The following is a 17,773-nucleotide window of genomic DNA, read 5'->3' as shown; positions in this document are numbered from 1 at the left end:
TCATTTGATCTTGAGAAAGTTTAACTTCTCAAAATGTAGTCCATCTTCATTAGGATTACCCTGGAAATCCAGGAAAGTACAGAGAGCTCTGATGACAGAACCAGTAACTTGCATTTTCAGTACCCTCTACAAATAATTCTAATGCTCAATAAAGGCTGGTAACTACCAATATATTATAGTGGCCTTAATATAGATTATTAAAATTATAAATAACAGAAAATTAAAAGCATATTATTTCCTTAGCCTTTTACCACACACTACTGACTTATTTCTATGGCTACCAGGGAACTCAACAGGTGCATTATGGGAGGAGATAAAATAATTAGATAATTCTCTTTTATTTAAAGCACGGTGTCAAACTCATTTTCATTGGGGGCCACATCAACCTCATGCTTGCCTTCAATGGGTTGAAATAATTTTAGGACTGTATAAATGTAGCTACTCCTTAACTGGTAACGAGTTGAAATTATATTCAGCCCTTTGAAGGCCACCACGAGGCTGATGTGGCCCCCAGTGAAAATAAGTTTGACACCCCTGAGGGAAGCTAACCCTTTATATGCCTTAACTTATGCTAATCAGTTTTCTGTATCTCACATCATTTATTTCATCAAAAGTTTTAGAAGGAAGATATTAGAACAATTAACTTTGTGACCTTCAGAAGTTCCTTAAATTTATAAAGATCATAATTCATTTTCGCCTTAAAATATGGTATGTCTTTATATAAACCTTCACATATTATGTGGTTGTTAAAACTTATTCAAACATGAAAATTTACCTTAGTCCTTCTCTTTGGTATAGGTTTAGCCCTACAATCCTATAACATTTATCTCCTACTCGCTGCTGCAGAAATCAAATATTTAAATCAGTATTTAGAATGTAGAATTTTAGAGGCTGAAAAATTTTCAACACAGCTCAGTCCAGTAACATGCATTTAGTCTATTGCAGTAAGAAAAACTCAAAGACAAACAGAACACTTACTCAAGGGACTTGTAACTTCTGAAGAGAAACAAAGCCATTTCCAATAGACTTTAAGGTAAAGAAAAAAGTTATCTTAATTGCTTTAATTAAAATATAAAGTGTGTAAGAGTGCAAATAAAAAAGTAATTCATTTGATTCATTTGAATTGAAGACAAACGGAGAAGGCAAGACAAATGGAGAAGGCATGACAAAAGAGGCAGCCCCTGAGTTGGGTTTTGATGACAAATTAGTATTTCAACTGTCAACAGCTGAAAGACAGAATGCATTCTTAAGTGGAGGAATATTAGAAGTGATGATATGTAGGGTAGTTATAAAAGTTCATGGTAGCTATAGTCATGAAACATTGACCAAGCTCTGCAGTTGAAGCAGAGAACATATGTGAAGAGAACTGGGTATGGAAACTTCTGGACAGGTAACTAAGAGATGTTAGAGCCAACAAAGCTATGGAGTTCAAACTTCGTTTAACAGAAAATGAAGAATTTTCAAAGGTTTCTAAGAAAAGGAATAAAGTGATTTTTTTTAAGAAACATGAACTAAGAAAGAAAAAGTGTTCTTAATTCTTTTCTATCATTAACATGATTAACATGTACTCAGGAAATAAGGAAAACTATTAACAATAACATCAGCAAAAAAGACTCAAGAAATATGACTAAGATTGATAGGATATAATATGAAGTTTAACAAGGAAAAGTCAACGGTAATCTCCAACTGAATAATTAAAATTGCAAATACTGTTACCCAAGATAAAAGAACATGCTGTTTGTTTTTGTCACCTTTAAATGGGTCGAAGTAAGAAAAGATGGATTTGGTTTTATATATGAAATTAAGATGTTATAATATATATCCAGGAGGCATTAATTTAAATGAGTATACACTTTAAGATATACTTCGAGACCAAAAACACTTCATCTAGGTATCACCTGCAAAGATATGAAGGATAGGTAAAGCAATGGAAATGGCTGTAATGAAGCAAAGCATACACACCATCCAAGAATAAAATAGAGTTAAAAAAGAACTAATTCATATTTCAAACATAGACAGGAAAAGGAGAGCAATAAAGAAAAATCAAATAATAAAAAACTAGGATACTACATAGAATGTTTCAAAAGTGAAAGAACAGAATTTCAAGAAACTGAATGGTCAATAACACTAAAATGCTGCAGAGACATTAGCAGTACAATGACCCTAAGAAGAAACCACACAGTTTAGAAATTAGGTGATCACTGATGATGAAATGTTAACACTTGTTTTAATTCAAGATAAATATTTTAATAAGGCAAAGGCACTGTAACTTTTAGACATTATTAAAACTCCAAAAATCTTCTCAACTGGAAAAAAAAAAACACCTAAGTAGAAAAGGTAATTTTCAAATAAAAATGGAGCCAGATCATGGGATAGTACCTTGAAACTTACTCTGATTAAATAAATCTGTAATTTTTAATGTAGTGCTTTCAAAAACAGCCAAAGTAGCATATGCATTTGGAAAGTATGTCAGAACTAAGTTACTAACTTTAAAGAACTAACAAAGACTCACTTCCTTGACCAAATTTTAGTCCTGCTCCTCTGAGCCCTTTTTGACTAGGCCTAGAACTTAGCCCCCATCCTGTCTTTGGCCTGCCTAGCCCACTCAGCAAAGAAGGCTGCCAAGTCACCCTCCTAATCTTGATAGAGCTGATCAAGTTCCTCATACCCCACTTTTAATGAATAACTCTTTGGCCTGCCCTTCATGTCCTCCTCTTAGTAATTTTCCCTCCACTGATCCCCTCACCTAGCTCCTTGGCATAACTCCCCAACTGTCTTTGTTAAATCTGGAGATAAGACTGATCTCTCTCCCCTATTATAATCCACTACTGCAAAGTCTTCTGGGTTTCTTTTTTTTTCCCCACTTGCTAAATAGGAAATTATTGTTCTCTACATTTTTTTTTTAAAAATCTCCCATGATAGTAAGACATATTTGTTTCCCACAAATAAGAAATGAAAGGAGTGGGAGTGGAAGAGAAGGTTCATGAAGCTCATCTCAGCTAGGGCAAACTGTTGGAGCCAGAGCTCTATGTAGCATGTGGGAAGATCATGTAAAACGGGCAGCTATTCCTGGGTGAAATACAAGCGTTTATCTAACCTGTTCCTGGAGACTTCTGTCATCATGAGAAAAAACAAGTGCACCCTGGACGTTTTTGATCTAGGCTTCCCTGGATTAACAGGATTGGAGGTAGGGGGATGGAGAAGGAGAAATTAAGAGCCTTAAGAATACTAAACATTCTGGTCTGCTGATTTCTGGGATATGTTGAAGTCCTTTAAGTGGTGGATCAGACACTCTACTTCATTTCACTCTGTAGGTCTCTAATTCCAGCTCCTTGGTTAATCTTAAAATACGATTTTGGGTTGGCTCAACATAGGATCCTCCAAGGTCTACATATCAACCAGTTGGTTTCTAATGGTGTAAGTCCTGCCTCCCCTACGATCCCAGGCTTCCAGAACCACAGTCAGGCCTGTATCATGCAGAAGTTTGGCTGCTCTATACTTGTTTTGTTTTCTGCTTTATCCCAAACACCTGGGAGACTATCTGGCATGTAGGCATCTTCAATAAATATTTGTTGTTGCAATGAGAGAGGCCAATTCCATCTGGTTGAAAGGAGGTATAACCCAGACCTGGGGATCCTATGATCCTTGACTAATACTTCCTGTATATAGCTGTATGTGTCTCCCTCTCCTTTTTTTAAAAATATATTTTATTGATTATACTATTACAGTTGTCCCATTTTCCCCCTTTACCCTCCTCCATCCTGGCCCCCACCACCACCATTCCCTACTTCAGTTCATGTCCATGTGTCATACTTACAAGTTCTTTAGCTTTTCCATTTCCCATACTATTTTTACCTCCCCCCGTCTATTTGCTACCTACCATCTATGCTACTTATTCTCTGTACCTTTTCCCCCTCTCTCCTCCTCCGATTGCCCTGTTGCTTACCCCCCATGTGATCTCCATTTCTGTGGTTCTGTTCCTGTTCTAGTTGTTTGCTTAGTTTGTTTTCATTTTTGTTTTAGGTGTGGGTGTTAATAATTGTGAGTTTGCTGTCATTTTACTATACATGTTTTTTATCTTCTTTTTCTTACCTCCCTCTCCTTAATGTGCCTCAAAGTATGTTTGTTTTTAGATTTTATTTATTTACTTATTTATTTGAGGAAAAGGGAAGGAGAAAGAAAGGGAGAGAAACATTGATGTGCGAGAGAAATATTGGTTGGCTGCCTCTCACACGTGGCCCATAACCCAAGCATGTGCCTCAACCTGGAATCAAACTGTCAGCCTTGTTCTCTGCAGAACAATGTTCAACCCACTAAGCCATGCTGGTCAGGGCTGTGCTGCAGAATCTTCAGGGAAAGAGTCACACTCTTAGCCAATATTAACAAAAAAATAGTTGATCATATAATCAAAAATGAAAGCAAAAATTCAGCAGAATATCCATTAGACTGACAACTTAAATACTAATGTAAGTTAGAGTTTACAGTAGTATAAAAAGAGTCCCTAATTTTTTATGCACAATAAGTTTTTAAAATAGCTTTCCATTAAAAAATAAAGACAAGGGCACTGAAAATGATTTATGTCAGAATTTATCAGTCAGAACTTCTGGTAACAATGAAATGAAATGGATGGAAAAGTAGTTTGTGTATAATTAGTAGTCAAGTTATAAGTTACATAAGGCAATAGATACAAACAGCACTTCACATCCAAGGTCCTCTATTCAGTTAACAAATCTTATTTAAGGCTTGGCACAGAGAAAGATAGTCCTGTATAGTCCTGTATGATTTAAGAGAGATGACATGTATAATACAAGAATGCAATTGGTAAGTTCGTTAAAGAAGAGTACAAAAAAGGTGTTAAGAGTTCAGAGGAAGGAGAGATGATTTCACATAAGAAGACAAAGACGGTTTTTTGAAAACATAGGGACACTTGATTTAAGTCTTCAAAGATGCCTAGGATTGAGAGAGAGGAGGAAAGGAAAAGGAATTCCAGTATGAAGAAGTAACATAAGCAAAAGCCCAGTGCAGGTAACTTTTCTTTAACCACAGGGAAAAAGAAAAGAAGTTAACACTTAGGCCTGTGTGGTGGTGGATTGAAAAATGTCCCTCAAAAATTCATGAGCCGGGTAGTTCAGTTGGTTAGAGCATCATCCCAATATGCCAAGGCTGCAGGTTCAATCTCTCCAGTTAGGGTACATATAAGAAGCAACCAATGAATGCATAAATAAGTGGAACAAAAAACTGATGTCTCTCTCTCTCTCAAACCAATAAATAAATTTAAAAAATTAAATAACATTTTAAAAATTCATGATCACCTGGCATCTCAGAATATAACCTTATCTGGAAATAGTAGAATCTATGTAGATATAACGAATTAAGGATCTTGAGGTAAAATCATTCTGGACTGAGGCTGAGCCTCAAGTCCAATGACTGGTGACTTTATAAGAAGAAGAAAGGACACAGAGAGACACACACAGAAAAGGCCATGTGAAGATGGAGGCAGAGATTGGAGTTAGGCTGCCATAAGCCAAGCAAAACCTGTGGTCACCAGAAGCTGGGAGAGGCAGGAAAGGATTCTCCCCTAGGTCCTTCAGGAGGAACATGGCTATTAACATCTTGATTTCAGGTTCCAGAACTGTGAGAGAGTAAATTTCATTTGTTTCATTTTATGAATTGTGGTCGTTACAGTAGCCCTAGGAAACTAATACAGCTTGGCTAAGGAAAATTAGTAGATGGCTATTGTGAAGTAATAAGAAACTGGTCTCTGCCCTTAGCTCCTACTAATATTTGGTCTTTAGAAATTTTCTGAATGACAGGAGATTCTGACACGAAGCTCTTAAATCCCTTGGAATTTCTTGGGTACTAGGAGTCTTTTGTTCTAGTATATGAGGTGACTCTTGGTAGGCTCCTGGATGGGGGCTGATTACCAGAAAGACCAAGCCATAATTAGAAACGTAACTCTCAGCTGCACTCCCTAATCTCTGGAGAAGGGAAAAGAGGTAGAAACTGAATTAATGATTCATCATAGCTACGTGATGAAGCCCCTATAAAAATCCCTAAAGTATGGTGTTCACAGAGCTTCAAGATTGGAATTGGCACATCTTAGCTCCACAGGGATAGAAGCTCTCTTCCAGATCTTGCTCACAGTTTAATCAAAACCTAAGGTATCTCTTCATCCGGCTGTTCATCTGTATCCTTTAATGTACCCTACATTACATAATAAATCAGTAAATAGTTCAGTGAACTATTCTAGCAAATTATCAAATCAAAGGAGGGAATCACAGGAACCTCTAATTTATAGCTGGTTGGTCATAAGCGCAGTGACAACCTAGACTTCAGATTGGTATCTGAAGTGGGGGACAGAGGGACTATCTTCTGGGACTGAGTCCTAAATCTGTGGAGTCTATGCTAACCCTGAAAAGACAGTGTCAGAATTGAAATGAATTGTCAGACACCCAGCTGGTGTCTGCAGAGCACTGGAGAATTTCTTGGTGTGGAGGAAAAAACCTATATATTTGGAATACAAAGTATTCAGTGAGTAGGAAAAAAGAGAGTTTTCCTTTTTAGCTAAGTACTTAATGCTCCAGCATTTCATTTTTACATTTCAGAAGGAAAAAAACTACTGACAATAAATTTCTTCTTTACAAGCATATTCTCATATTACCAGGCAACTATATGAAAAAGTGAACAGAAAACAATGAAATGTCATTACTTACAATGTGTGACTCCAGCCAAAGTTTGGTAGAAAGTGGGAGTATCACTATCATCAGTGAGCGTCACATATACACCTCCAGACAACAGCCAGCGAGAGAAAGTAAAAGCATCTTTGTTTAGAAAAAGCCAATTTCTAAACTTTTCATAGTTTACCTTTTCACCCTAAAATTAAAACAAGAAAACACAGTTTAGTCAAAACTTAAGGCATTTTACTTGGAACATGCACAACTTGAACTCTGCAGTTAGTTGACATTTACCTACAAAGGAAGAATTATCTTAACACTATAGGCTGTAATCTTGGAAATCAACTATTTTAAAAAATAACTGCACTTCAGAACTTTCATTTGTATGAAATCTACATGCTAATTGCAACTTACTTTGTCAATTCATTAAAGCAGTGCACTGCTACTAATAAGCCATGTTTTATTTGCTAAGGTATGTCCTGAAACCAGTAAATTGCATTTCTTTTAATATTAAACAAATCTAATTTATCATTTGCCTTATCCCTCTTTCTTTGGCACTTCAATCTGCCAGAATTAGCATATTTTAATTAAATATATATGAAATTAAGTGCTCTTTTAAATTTCATTGGCAAAATAAAAACAACTCTATGAGCTCTCAACCAGAAGGCATCAATGAAAACTTGTATTCACAAGTCAGCTAGAATACAAAAAGAAACAAGTAGATTTCTACTTCATTGCTTTTCTTTGCTAAATCTTTCTTTGCCATGCTAAATCTCTGGAGAAAAATAGTGCCCAGGCTAAGAAAGAATATCACATACATAACTATGCAAGTCAATCTCTGGAAGACAAGAGGACCTAGGTTGAGTGAGGGCCAGATGCTGTTATGAGAAAAAGGGAGATGCAACTCACACAGAAATACAATGAAGAATGACATTCAACAGCCTAACACCTCTAATTGTAGTAGAGATATTAAGGGATACAAATAATTTATAATCTAAAAGAAGTACGGTAGAAATAATTCCTACATTGTTTAGTAACATCCTACTAGTACAGCAATATAATTAGCTTAGTAGTTTCCAAACATGTAACAGTGTAATCCAAACACTCAGGACAACAAGTCTGGTTTTTCTGAATGGAAGAATAAGGCATTAGACTTGCTTATCAATGTGAGGACATTGATAAAATGTTTAGGAAATAAGGATCATAACCATATTCTTTCTTTACCATATGTTTAGTCTAGAAAGAGTGTTAGCAGTATAAATTCCACACACTGATGCTCATTTTCACACACGTTAACATCTCTGACATTGGGATAAGTCTTAAAATCAGTAATATCCTTAAATTATAACTAGCAGTTCAGATGTTGTTATAAGATATGCCTTATGTACCCTAAGAAAGAAAAAAGCTGCCAATTATAAAAGTTACTTCTACCAGCTTCATATATAGGTAATATTTATTGAGTATTTATAATATCCTGATTACCATTCTTAACATTTTCATATTAATTTAATCTTTAAAGCAACTCTCTATAGGGAAATACTATTATCATCCCCATTTTACACATGAGAAAACTAAGGCACCAAAAAGTTACGTAGCCTTGGCATGTGTGGCTCAGTTGGCTGAAATATCATCCTGCAAACCAAAAGGTCACAGGTTTGATTCCCAGCCAGGGCACATGCCTAGGTTGCAGTTCAGTCCCCTGTCCAGGTAGGTGTTTCTCTTGCACTGATGTCTCTCCCTCTCTCTGCTTCCCCTCACCCCCTCTCTCTGGAATCAGTGGATGTATCCTCAGTTGAGGATTAAAAAAAAAAAGTCACGTAATTTGTCCAAGATCATATACAGTGGCACAGATAGGATTCAGACAAGTTTGTGTATAAGCTATATACCACACTGCCCATTTAAGTTAGTAAAACATAAAGTAACCTCTGAAATTCACCTCCTCATCTGGATCACTCCATATAACTACTAGCACCAAAATCCCATCTGTCAAACCTGACTTTTTATGTTTTTGAGTCATGGATCTCACCTAAAAAATGAAGCAAAAGGAAAGTCTCCTTTTATAAATTGTCTTAATAGTAGCCTAAAAAATTTCCAATACTACAAAACATAATTAAAAATAAATAGAATCTGGCCCTGGCTGGCGTAGCTCAGTGGATTGAGCGTGGGCTGGAAACCAAAGTGTCCCAGGTTCGATTTCCAGCCAGGGTACATTCCTGGGTTGCAGGCCATGACCCCCAGCAACCACACATGAATGTTTCTCTCTCTGTCTCTCTCTATCTCCCTCCCTTCCCTCTCTAAAAATAAAATAAATAAAATATTTTTATAAATAAATAAATAAATAAATAGAATCTGAAACTGATACATCTTAAAAACAATATAAAACATGAATTTCCACTTTAAAAATCAACTACAAAAAATTTATTCAGTAAGAAAAAAACCCAACACAACTTCTATGTAGATTTCCTTAATAACATCATCTGTCAAGGATAATAAAGCCAACACAGAAAAAGCAGAGACCCATTCCATGTCACTTAAATTCAGGTGCTAGCTCCATATCTTTTAGCTAAAACACATCTATTTATAGTTTTGAGGGGCTTTTTAGGAGTGTGGGAAAAAAACAACAACCCACCACACAGCATTGTCATAGAAGGTCCAAATAGGCCTATTCTAAGTAAACTGATATTGAAACATGGTATTTTGAAAGCTAGGGTCTCAGATACAATCATCAGAAACATTACTCAAATTACGGCAGGTAAATACATCAAACAGCTGAATGAGATAAAATTAACCCATTTACAGTATTGGGTTTTTATCACCCATAAGTATCTAATGATTTACATAGCCTTACATATGAATATTCCAAAACCTTGACCTCCCATTTCTTTGATCGTCCCCCTTCCAAAGCTCCTGTCCTTCATACAACACTACCTCAGCTATTTTCTACCATAATTTTATGATCCTTATAATAACCACTGCCCTTATTATAAATGCAATTTTAAGCCTCTCACCATGATAATTTCCTCTTGAGTACACTCCTTCTAGCATCCTGACTCCAGTGATTTTTGAACTCCACAGGACCTACACCAATGACCTACACTCCACAATGCCAAATCTAATAATCATTTCTCAGTGATCAAAGGTCAACTCACTTGACCTTTCAATTTACTTGACATAAACATTCCTTCCTCTTAAAACATTTTTATCACTTGGCTTCCAGGACACTCTTCACTTTTGGCTCTCTGCACAGGCAATTTCTTAGCTCCTGTTTTGGATTCCTCTTCATCTTGTCAATCTCTAAACAATGGAATACAGTATTCAGTCTTCTAATCTTGTTTTCTATCTACAAGCCAACAAATCCTTTCCCCTGAACTCCAACTTATCATGTCAAAAAGCATAGCTGACAACTCCACTTGAATGTCTAATGATTCTCAAATTTAATTATGTTGTAAACCTCTCAATACTGAAGCCCCAACCCCCGCTTCAGTAGTCTTAGCCATCTCAGTTAATGGCAACTCATTCACTAAATCAGGTCAAACACCTTAGTCATTTTCTTCTCTTTCTGTCACAGATCCTGTCAACCCCACCTTCAAAATAAATGCAGAATCTAAAAACAACTCACCACCTCCCTGCCACACCACGATCTTAATGGCCATCACCTTTTATGTTACCATAAATCAGACGGAGTGCCAGGGGAGTCTCTGCTCATTGGCCACAATGGCAGCATCAGAGGTTCCTACACTGAGCATGCTGAAAGCTAGAAAGATGAACAGATAAGGCTAGAGCATGTCAAAAGCTAGAAAGAAATTCGGATTAGGGAAAAAGCCCTCCCTCCCTATCCCAAAAGAACTTCTAGCTTGAGCAGGAAGACAGAGATGATCTTTGAGAAGGGAGTCCACCATTCTCCCAGGTTGTACAGGACCTGAATAAACCTCTTTCCTTTTGCACCAGCACCTGCCTCATGAGTTTGGCTTTTGTCGTGACAGGCAGCCAAACCTTCATTTTTTTGTTTGGTAATATTACCTGGGTCATTCAGATACCTCAGTTGGACTCTGTCAAGCATACTCAACACACAAAAGCCAAAATGATCACGTTTTTTAAAAAATAATAAACAAAAACACAACTCATACACTCCTCTGCTCAAAACCCTCTAACACTTTCCATTATCTCTAAGGGTGAAAGTCAAAGAACTCACACTGTCTCACAGGGTCATATATAATACCCACATTCCATGCCACCCCACCCCGCAACCTCTGTAACTTCATTTCCTATTACTCCCTAGCTCACTCTATTCCAGCTAAGGTGGCCTCTCCGTTGTTCCTTAGACATGTCAAGCACACTCCGACCTCAAGGTCTTTGCTATATTCTCTTCATGAAAAGTGCTTGCCCCAGGTATCTGGTTTTATCTCTCACTTCCTTTAAATTTTTTGTTCAAATGTTACATTACCTGACAAGTCTTTCCTAACTACTCTATACAAAATACTGACACTCAGCCAGCTCCTCCCTATTACCACCTATCTCCCTTACTCTATTTTATTTTCCCCTAATTTTTTCCTCTAGGTACCTGCTTTTGTACCTAAATTTTATTTTTTTAAAATTTTATTTATTTGTTTGTTTGTTTGTTTGTTTATTTTTAGAGAGAGTGGAAGGGAGAGAAACATCGATCCAGTTCCCTCTCGCACATCTCCAACCAGGAACCTGGCCCGAAACCCAGGCATGGGCCCTGATTAGGAATCGAACCAGCCACGTTTTGGTTTGTGGTATGACACCCATCCTACTGAGCCACACCAGTCAGGACTGTGCCTAAATTTTACTGAAGTGGGTGGCTAACCACATTTAATTCCCATCTATAAAATGGGAATGTCTTCCTAAACCTTTTAAAATGAAAAAAAAAATACACATTTTCCCCTATAATAAGCAAAGAATATTAACACAGTTCACATCTCTGAAAAAAAATCCAATTATCTAGCCTGAAAAGATTAGATTACCTTTTTTCTGACCAGGACATGTCAGAAAAAGAAAACATACCTAGAGGGGAAAAAAACCCATACCTAGCCTAGTCTGTCTTGAAATATTGAAATACTATCACAGCAACTTCCAGTCAATATGTCAGAACCAAAAATGCAAGCAGCCAATCCTTTGCACCAAATACATAGAAATGGAAATACTGAGTAAAATGTAATACCATAACCACTACCAAAAACTGCATGGCTAAGCTCAAAAGCAAGAAAGGGAGTGGTAAAAACTAAAGCCAGGGAGTCCAAAGAGATATTAGAGCTAGGCATATGCATATGGTTACAGTACTAACAATCAATGCCTACACAGTTAGGAAGGTAAATACACTAAACTGAATAAAAACTCCCTGAACAAAACCATGAGCAGTGAAGAACTGTCATATCTGAAATGAAAGTAGGTCAAATAGCCACCAATAAGAAATTACACAGCACTGAGTGCCTCAGGAAAGGTTCAGGAACTTCTAAAGGGTTTTACTCTACCATCTCTAGGGATTTTTTCCATATGAGCAGACCTCTAAAAAGAAAAAAAAAATTTTCTCTGTAAAAAATACACATTTTCTATTGTTTACCTTTTATATAAAATAGGAAATTTATGAAGAGAAAAAATGATAAATTTTTAAATGTAAATTTTTTACAATGCAAATCAATTAATAAAATAAACAATAAAATAGGCCTTGATGGGGCATACCAGAATGGCTCAGGGCAAATGAGTGATATACCTATACGTCCATGATGAAAAGCAACAGCACTATAATGTGAGCAATGCTCACGTTTTTATAGGATCACCTGTGCAAGCATGTGTGTGTTGGTGTGAGAGTGTGGGAGTATGTCTCCTTATACTGTAAATCCAGAGGGCTGTCTTTACAGTAGAACTGGGAACTTTCAGATTCACAAATATAGCAGTAGTATGTGTCATGTACCTTTGAGCATAAAACTCCGTTGAAGCACCAACTGTTAAATTCAAAATTTCAAGAATACATGCACATAAACACATCTATTCATCATAGCTAAACTCATTATACAACTTAGAGTTAATATGTTGTCATTAGGTAGAGATAAAATGCAAATCTTTAAATATACCTCTGAGAAACATTTCCTGAGTGTATCTGGGACTTTACCATCCACCACATGGAGCATTCTTTCCATTTCTTCCCGTGTAACATAACTTCCAGATTCGCTTGCAAAAAGACTAAAAATGTCTAGGAGAAAGGAAAAATAATCTTATCATAAATTAAATATAACTTGGTGGAAGTAGGAAAGAAAAAGGCAACAATTATTGAGTGATTATTATTACCAAGCACTTTATAAACACATAATTTATTCCTTGAGAAAGCCCAGCAATGTAAATTAAAGCAGCAATGTGGTATCTTTTCAATCATACCAAATTTGCAGGAATGTTTAGGTGTGAAGTACAAAGAGTCAATAATAATGTGGGAGAAACAGAAACTCTTATATATACACTGTTAATGAGAGTATGGATTACTACAACCACTTTATAGAACAATTTGCCAAAATCTAGTAAAGGTGAAGATGTATGCTAGAAATTCAGGGTCTTAGGCAACTCCACTCCTACCTCTGAGAAACTCTCACACATGTGCATGTCCATGAACACCAATGTTCACTGGAGTATTGTTTGTAATAGCAAAATTTAGGGGAAAAAAGATAAATGTCTATCAACAAATAGGTAAAGTGAGACACAAATAAACACATACAATAAAACACTATATAACAGTGAGAATAAAGGAATTAAGTGCTTCAAGATGGATAAATACCAAAAATATTCAGAGAAAAAGCAAACTGCAAAATAATCTTTATTATTTTGTACCATTAAAGTTTAAAATCTGCAAAACAGTTGAAGCTATGTTTAAGGATATGTAAAAATGTCATAAATGTATAAAACCTGTATGAGAAATGAGACATCACCAAAGTCATAAGAATGATAATCTCTGTAAAGGGAATGATGGGGATGAGACCATGGAGTGATATAAAGAGAGAACCCCATGTTGGCGATATTTTATTTCTTTAAAAACAAGATCTAAGACAAATATGATAGTGTTAAGAAATAATAAAGCTGGTTGAGGGTACACGTATGTATGCTTGAAATACTGCTATTATGGTTTGAACTATATTCCCAAATGAGGTATACTGAAATCCTAACCCCTGGGTACCTATGGAATGTGGCCTTATTTGGAAAGAGAGATGACAGAAGGATATCCATCCCTCTGTAGGCCAGGTGGGTACCACTGTCTGCCCTCACATCCCATGGCCAATTCCTTTAGGGAGACTATATATTCCTGGAAGGCTCTGACCATGTGTTATGGGTTGAATTGTGGCACCCCAAAACCAAATACGGTGAAGTCCTAACTCCAGTACCTAGAATGGGGTCTTTGTAGATATATAGTCAAACCTCAGTTCTCCTATGTCTTAGTTCTCAAACAATTCGGTTCTCAACCAAGTCAATGTAAAAAATATCTTGGTTGTCTAACAAGCTTCAGGTCTCAATTCTCTACCTGACAACACTTTCATTTTCATACCTGTATGACCAGTCACCTGTCTCTCAGGCGACAAAGGAGATTCGATTTGCAAACAAATCGCTTTTCGAACAGTTTTCCAGAGAAATTAAGTTCAAGAACTGAGGTTCCACTGTAATCAATTTATGATGACATCATTAGGATGGACCCTAATATAATATGATTGATCATAAGATGACAAGACAGATAGTTGGAAGAAAGCCATGTGATAAGACAGGCAGATTAGAGTAATGCAGCTGTAACTGCTGGCCAAGAACTGATGGCCACCCACCGAAGTTGGAAAGAAAAAAGGATTTTTCCCTATTAGTTTCAGAGGGTGCAAAACCTTGCTAACATCTTAATTTTGAACTTCTAGCCTCCAGAACTGTGAGATAATACCTTTCTGTTGTTTCAAGCCACTTAGTTCATGACATTTTTGTTATTTCACCTCCAGGAAACTAATGAAATTTTATCATAAAAATGAAAAAAAATTTAAATAATGTGTTTGTCTTTGCGACTTAAAAAAATTGTTATTTTTAACTACTGGCTGCCTGGAGAGAGGGTATATGTTTATTGGTAGAGGGATGCTATTGAAAAAACTAGGATCACAGTTATATTCCTGTATATAAAATTGGGTTTATGGATATATTCATTATCTTGGTTGTGATAATATTAGTGTGTAAAGATATATGTCTCAAAACATACCAAAACGTATGCTTTATACATGTGCATTTTACTGTATGTCAATTATACCTCGATGAAACTGTAAAAAGGGAAATGCATATCCTAGGAAAAACGGATAGACAATAATCAATTAAGGTTATCTTCCCTTTCATGTTCAGAGAATAATTTGCCTACTTAGTAGGATTTAAAGGTCATGGATGAGGTTCTATCCCCTTCTAGGCGTAGAAAATTCACCTAATAAAATTAAATTCTGAAATTAAAGTAAAACCATTAAAAATAATTAAACTTTTAAACAAGAATCTGTATAAAACATTATCAAGTAAATGAATATTTGTTTTTATTTGCGAAATAAAGAATAGCCTGCTAAAAATATACCAGAATTTTAAAAATAACAATTTTATTAAGAGATAATGAATATTCCTTAAAATTCATCCCTTAAAAGTATACCATTCATGCCCTGGCTGGTGTGGCTCAGTGGGATAAACACTGGCTTGCAAACAGAAAGTTTGCTGATCTGATTCCCAGTCAGGGCACATGCCTGGATGGGTTGGGGGCCAGGTCCCCAGTTGGAGGCATGTGAGAGAAAGCCGATCGATGCTTCTCTCAGGTATCAACATCTCTCTCCCTCTTTCTCCTACCCTTTCCCTCTCTCTAAAAAATAAATAAAATCTTTAAATATAAATAAAAGTAAACATTAAATAAATAAATAAAAGTGTACAATTCAGGAGCTGGCCAAGTAGTTCAGTTGGTTAGAGTGTTGTCCCAATATATCAAGGTTGTGGGTTCGATCCCCAGTCAATGCACATACAGGAAGCAACCAAAGAACTGATAAATAAGTGAAACAAATACATCTTTCTCACTCCCCCTCCCTTCTTGCCCTCCCTCTTTCTCTTTCTCCCCTGCATCCCTTCTTCCAAGATTAATTTTTTAAAAATTTATTTTTTAAAGTGTAAATTCCAGTGTAATCTTCACCACTATCTAATTCCAGAACATTTTTATCACAAAAAGAAACCCCATACTCAGTAGTAGTCACCCTTCATTTTCCTCTTCCCCAGCTTCCAGCAACCATTAGTTTACTTTCTATCTTTAAGGATTTGTTTAATCTAGACATATAAATAGAATCATATAATATATGACCTAATTTGACTTGAATGTATCACTTAGCATAATGTTTTCAGGTTCATCCATGTTGTAGCATGTATTGAGTTGGCCAAAAAGTTAATGGATTATCTTGCCCCATAATCACTTGTTTCACATTATTGTAAAATGTGCACTTTACATCACCTGTCAAAATTTGTATTAAAAATGGAACATTTTTGTTACGTTTAAATTGAGAATCACATGCAGAAATACAGTCAAGTTTTTTCACTTATGTGGAACCCAAATATTAAGGTGATTAACATAATCAAGTTGGTGCATGATTTTCAATGCTTGATTTGAATTTTTTTTATTAAGATTTTATTTATTTTTAGAGAGACAGGAGGGAGAGAAAGAGAGGGAGAGAAACACCAATGTGTGGTTGTCTCTCACGCATGCCCCCACTGGAGACCTGACCCACAACCCAGGCATGTGCCCTGACTGGGTGGGAATCAAACTGGTGATCCTCTTGTTTGCAGGCCAACACTCAACCCATTGAGCCAGGGCTGATTTGGGTATTTTGAGTATGTCAGCTCTCTCTCTCTTGGTAGAACGTTGATTGTTCTCAATTAATGTCTTGATTGGATCGCTATCAATTTCAACTGGTCTACCCAAACTGTGGAACATTGTCCAGTAAGAAATCTCTAGCATGAAACCTCACAAACCACTTTTGACATGTTTTCATTTTTTTAAAGATTTTATTTATTTAATTTTAGACAGAGAAGGGAAGAAGAAAGAGAGGGAGAAAAGTATCAGTGTGTGGTTGCCTCTCACATACCCCCTACTGGGGACCTGGCCTGTGACCCAGGCATGTGCCCTGAATGGGAATTGAACTGGCGACCCTTTGGTTTGCAGGGCGGCATTCAATCCACTGAGCTGCACCAGCCAGGGCACACTTTTGACATGTTTCATCAGTCACAGCACCTTCTCCATAGACTACACAAATTGTTTTTGCGTTTCACTTGCATTTTTACCTTTCTTACATAAAGCATACTATGCCAAAAATGTTACTTATTTTCTTCTACCTTCAATATTAAAACAGCTATACAAAAATTTATCAATTTTGATGTTTTTGTTTAATGTATGCGGATGACAGCTGTCACAATCAAATCTAACAAAATCGTTTCAAATGAAGTTAAAGACAGCTGAGCACTTGCTACTGGAGCCATTATACAGTGAAAAACCGCAAAAACTTCTTGGCCAATCCAATATCAGTTCTTTATTCTTTTTTATTGTTGAATAATATTCTATTATATGGATATAGTACATTTTTGTTAAATACAGTAGTTGATGGACACTGGGGTTCTCTTCATTTCTGTCCATTATGAACAGAGCTGCTATGAATATTCATGTACATTTAATGAATACAGTTGACCCTTGAACCACATGGGTTTGAACCACATGGGTCCACTTATACAGATTTTTATTTTTCAATAAATACCTGTACAGTTTTTCAGTCCACTGGTGGGAGTCCATGTATACAGAGGGCTGACTGTATACAGTGATCCATGCCACTTCATATAGTGGACTTGAGCATCTATGGATTTTATTATCCACAGGGAGTTCTGAAAACGAATCCCTTCCAGATAACAACGGACAGCGAAGTTTTGAGTGGGTCAAAAAGTTATACATAATTTTCAATGGCACAGAGGTTGGTCCCCCTAATCCCCTCATTGTTCCAGGGTCAACTATGTGTTTTCAGTTTTCTTTGGTGTGTAACTAGGAGTGGAATTGCCAACTTGTAAGATAACTTCAG

At 36.3% G+C, this 17,773-nt stretch overlaps 1 protein-coding gene across 2 annotated transcripts in view; it reads right to left on the bottom strand.

Moving 5' to 3' along the window:
- The window catches only part of USP32 (ubiquitin specific peptidase 32), a 138,304-nt gene that overhangs the window by 72,749 nt on the left and 47,782 nt on the right, over positions 1 to 17,773 (bottom strand). For both annotated transcript variants that reach the window (XM_045836165.1, XM_045836166.1), the window contains exons 4-5: positions 12,767 to 12,885; positions 6,714 to 6,873 (exon numbers count right to left, since the gene is read on the bottom strand). In XM_045836165.1, coding sequence (XP_045692121.1) covers positions 6,714 to 6,873; positions 12,767 to 12,885 — 279 coding nt within the window. The remainder of the gene's footprint in view (positions 1 to 6,713; positions 6,874 to 12,766; positions 12,886 to 17,773) is intronic.

Source organism: Phyllostomus hastatus, unplaced genomic scaffold, assembly GCF_019186645.2.
Source record: "Phyllostomus hastatus isolate PE091 unplaced genomic scaffold, TTU_PhHast_1.1 phas_contig_210, whole genome shotgun sequence".
NCBI lineage: Eukaryota > Metazoa > Chordata > Mammalia > Chiroptera > Phyllostomidae > Phyllostomus > Phyllostomus hastatus.
This window is presented reverse-complemented; position numbering and strand designations above follow the sequence as displayed.